This window comes from Triticum aestivum, chromosome 5A (genome assembly GCF_018294505.1).
Source record: "Triticum aestivum cultivar Chinese Spring chromosome 5A, IWGSC CS RefSeq v2.1, whole genome shotgun sequence".
Classification (NCBI taxonomy): domain Eukaryota; kingdom Viridiplantae; phylum Streptophyta; class Magnoliopsida; order Poales; family Poaceae; genus Triticum; species Triticum aestivum.
Genome location: NC_057806.1, coordinates 529,180,610 through 529,185,045, shown reverse-complemented (window position 1 = coordinate 529,185,045; position 4,436 = coordinate 529,180,610). Strand labels below are relative to the sequence as shown.

General features: G+C 54.1%; 1 protein-coding gene across 1 annotated transcript; it reads left to right on the top strand.

Annotated features, from left to right (window-relative positions):
* The first annotated feature begins 1,295 nt into the window (after nucleotides 1-1,295).
* On the top strand, nucleotides 1,296-3,232 carry LOC123104516 (cytochrome P450 71A1). Its single transcript, XM_044526382.1, has 2 exons — nucleotides 1,296-2,273; nucleotides 2,383-3,232. Exons 1-2 carry the CDS (start codon nucleotides 1,383-1,385, stop codon nucleotides 3,001-3,003), a joined length of 1,512 nt encoding a protein of 503 aa, XP_044382317.1. The 5' UTR covers nucleotides 1,296-1,382; the 3' UTR covers nucleotides 3,004-3,232.
* The last annotated feature ends 1,204 nt before the right edge of the window (nucleotides 3,233-4,436 follow it).

Here is a 4,436-nt window from a genome sequence, read left to right as displayed (position 1 = left end):
TAGCTTCAGTTTCAATTGAGCTGCCTGCTTCCGCGAACGCTTGTCCTCCCGATAGGCGGCTCGCTCCCTCCTCCTCGCGTCCCTCTCCGATCTCAATTGCTTGTAGAACTGACGCTCGTCGACGATGTCCTGCGGGAAGCCTCCGCGCCACACCACCAAGGCTTCCACGTCCTTCTCTACGATGGTGAGGCGAGTTGCCGCCTCCGGTGGACACGACGATCCTCGTCGGTGAAAAGCCGCGGGAGAGGCGCCAGATCCTGCGCCCGCTGGCTCGACACGTTGGGAAAATTCATATCCCGACGAGGCCTCAGGAGGCGCCACGCAGCCGCGTCGTGCGCGCGGGCCGCCTCCTCTGCGGTGTCAAAGGTGCCGAGGACGAGATGTTTCTCGCGAAACCAGATCTCAGCGGAGAAGGCGTCGGAACGGCGCTCGCGGACTCCGCGAAAATCCGAAGCCCTCAGGCGGCGGATCGACATGGTGACGTAGAGGCGGCGAGAGTGGGAGGCCGACAGCGTGTGGAGGGAGCGCCTTCTTTATAGCGAGCGCCGGCCGCGGCACGCGCGCGAACCTTTCCCGCGCGCTGGAGCGCCAAAACCAGGGCGACGACATGATGTTAAACGCGCGCGGGCATGAAATGTGTCGGCCCGTCGGGCGCACTGCCGACCCAAAACTAAAAAAGGACGGACGGTCGACCCAAACGAACAAAAAACGAACAAAAACACCGTCCGTTTGAGTCGGCCCGTTGAAGTTGCTCTTATGTCACATCTAGATGAGTCCTAAACACAACCTTTTCGATTTACTTGTGCTTTGCCCATCTATAGGCAGGACCAATCACGCCCTATTATTAGGGCGTGATGTAGTGAAATAGTCCATGAGAACCGAAAAAGAAAACTTTCCGTCCGGTTGTCTACAAAACCGGGCTAGAACAACAATATTCCCTCCATTTCAAAATATAGTGTGCCCGCGCTTAACGAGGTCGAACTTTAACCATATATTTAACGAACGAGACCGATTGCGGCGGGAGAAAAAATTACATAATTAAAAACTTCTTTCGAATACGCATTGACTGATATAACTTTTACTCCCGCCGTAATTGATCTTGGTAGTTAAATTTACGGTCAAAGTTAAAGCACGGAGATAGAGGAAACACTACATTGTGAAATGGAGGGGTACGTTGACTATATCTCCATCAGGGTTCACGTCAAGTCAGACGGACGACATCACTTTTCTAAGACAAAATCGCAAAGTGACAAAAATGGGACGATGCGAAGACAAGAACACTGCCGTGGCTGCTCCGCAGTCCGCACTCACAACGCCACACGATATATTATCCAGCCCAAGATTTCCAACTACTCCAGTATTTGTTCTCCGGCGGAAGGTGGATGTCTCCGTACGCCGTCCTCGCCGCCGTGCTTCTCGCCTTCTGCTACGCCGTCTGGAAGGCTCGAGGCGGCGGCGGCAGCAGCAGGCTCCTGCCCTCGCCGCCGTCGCGTCCGCTGCTCGGCCACCTCCACCTCCTGGGCCGGCTGCCGCACCGCTCCTTGCGCGAGCTGCACGCTCGGTACGGCACCGATGGCGGCCTCCTGCTCTTGCAGCTCGGGCGCAGGCGCACGCTGGTGGTGTCCACGGCGGCCGCCGCGGCGGACCTGTACAAGAACCACGACCTCGCCTTCGCCTCCCGCGTGCCCAGCGCGCCGGTGGACAAGCTCACGTACGGCTCCATCAACGTCTCCTTCTCGCCCTACGGCGACGCCTGGCGCCGCAGCAAGAAGATGGCCGTCGTCCACCTCCTCTCCCCGCGCCGCGTCGACTCGTTCGCCCCCGTGCGCGCCGTTGAGGTGGCCGCGCTCGTCGCCGGGGCACGCCGCGCCGCGGAGGCGGGGGAGATCGTGGAGCTGAGGGAGCTCCTCTGCGCCTACAGCAACGCGGTGGTTACCCGCGCGACGACCGGAGCCGCAGGGGCCACGGCGGAGAAGCTAAAAAAGCTTTTGGGTAACTCCGCAGCGTTCTTGTCGGGGCTCCAGGCGGAAGACGTGCTCCCCGGCGCGGCGGCGAAGGTTGTTAGGTGGGCGACGGGGCTCGAGAAGAGGCTGGACGCAGAGCTCCAACTGTGGGACAAGTTCCTATCGGAGACAATCGCCGAGCACCTTGAGAAGAAGAAGTGTGACGGGAGGGCAGGGGAGGATGACTTCCTGGACGTCCTGCTTCGGCTGAGGGAAGAAGGCACCGCCGGACTCGAGCTCACCGACGATCGCATCAAAAGCATCATCAAGGTTATCGTCAATCGATCACATAATTTCTTTGGTTTTAATTTCTCAGCAAAATGTTTAATATATTTTGTTCTTTGGTACTCTGGCCAATTCTTGGGTTGGGTGCGTGCAGGACATAATAGCCGCCGGAACAGACACATCGTCCGTCACGCTGGAATGGGCCATGGCGGAGCTGGTCGGGAACCCACGGGCAATGGCCAAGCTGCAGGACGAGATAAGCCGAGCCACCGAAGGCAAACCGAGCATCGAGGAAGACGACCTGAGAAGGATGGAGTACCTGAGGGCGGTGCTGAAGGAGGTGCTCCGGCTACACCCGGTGGCACCGCTCCTCGTCCCGCACCAATCGACCACGATGGCGGTCGTGCAGGGCTACGAGATCCCGGCCGAGACGGCGCGCTTCGTCAACGCCTGGGCGATCGGAAGGGACCCGGCGGCGTGGGGAGCGACGGCGGAGGAGTTCCAGCCGGAGCGGTTCCTGGGCGGCGGCGGCGCTGAGGGCGTGGACCTACGGGGGAACGACTACCAGCTCCTCCCGTTCGGCGCGGGTCGGCGGCTCTGCCCCGGCATCGGCTTCGCGATGCCGGTGCTGGAGATGGCGCTCTCCAGCCTCGTGCGCCACTTCGACTGGGAACTCCCCGCCGGGGCGCGCCTGGACATGAGTGAGGCGCCGGGGCTGACCACGCCGCCGCTGGCTCCGCTGCGACTCGCCCCCAAGTGCAGGGGGCAGCAGTAGCAGTGCCACTACACTAGTTACTACTACTAGAAATAAAAGAGATGGGTCCCAGCCATGCAGTGTATTTGTGGGCGTGTGATATTCTGATGTCTGTATAACGAGCCGTATCGCATCGTTTGTGGGCCAGTGGCCTATAGATTCTTTTGCCATGTACGTAGTACTGTTAGCCCAGGTTCTTTTTATTCCCCGTGTGGACGGCGATGTGCATAATTCATGCGTGAAGACACAATATCTGTTGCGCAAGATTTATTTGGCTGGTTTTTAATTAATCACGTGCAGATGTTTAGCCTGTTTGTTAATTATATCGTACTGTACTATCAGACACGTTTTTTTCTAGGAGTTGCGCCATAAAGTGCTGTTGAAAAGATACGTACTAAAGTTACAGGGAGGCGGCCATACAGTTCTCTGGACCGTGTGCATGCTGCCAGAAAAGTTCTTAATGTTAGTTGAGTCCCTGGCTCCCCAATTAATTGACCTGCAATAATACCTACGGCTTCTCCCAATTCGACCAGATCACTATAAGTAGGACTCCGGCCATAGCATAATTGACAGATCCAAAAAATGCTTCGGCAAGTAAAGGGGGTTATAATATATATTGGTTGTGCTCGAAATGGTTGTGCTCGAAAGGCAGTTATGAATCGATTGATTAATCCAATTCCAATATCTTGATTTCACGCGGCAATGCATCGTGAACCGATATATATATCGTCTGCTAATACACGACCAATTAGTGTTTGGACAAAAAGTTTTTCCGTCATCCCATTTTGAGGACTTACAGAAATACCTCGGATAGTACCACAATCTCTTCTACGCACAATAATATGTTGAACTACTTCAACAAGTCTATGTGTAAGATATCCAGCATCTGCTGTTCTTCTAAAAATGCCGAACCCAATCGTTGCATAAAAGTTCGTAACGTGCTTTTATGTTTACGAGCTAAAGTTCTAGCACATAAAAGTCGAAGTATATACTTTAGTCGATACAAAGTCCGTTTTTTCGAAGATCCACTATGATAATGAAAAAGATTTCTACATATCCGACCAAATCAATCAAGAATATCCCAATCTGATAAATCTGTCCACATGCCGGCAAAAACAATAATCTTGACCTATGAACGAAAAGAATTTACAAAGTAAACTTTGGACAAAAAAAATTCATCCAACTGATTTTTTTATGTAGCGCCCGACAGACAGGCAACATATCATATTATGCACCACCTGACTGATAGGCGTTACACGCTTCGTCAATATCATACTTAGAACTGCTTAAAAATTGCTAAGTCAATGTGCAATACCTAAAAAATAGACACTACACTTCACAGTGTAACGCATGTAGCATAGGCGCTGCATTAGTGGGCTTGCAAGAGTTCATACGCTAGCGTCCAAGCCGTTAACTCTAAACGATCCCCAAAGGCCGAAAAGGCTCATTATCAC

Bases quoted from the DNA above. Each gene is read 5' to 3' on its own strand.
- LOC123104516 (XM_044526382.1), top strand. From the start codon at position 1,383: ATGTCTCCGTACGCCGTCCTCGCCGCCGTGCTTCTCGCCTTCTGCTAC. The intron at 2,274-2,382 runs GTTATCGTCAAT...GGGTGCGTGCAG, and splicing joins GCATCAAAAGCATCATCAAG to GACATAATAGCCGCCGGAAC.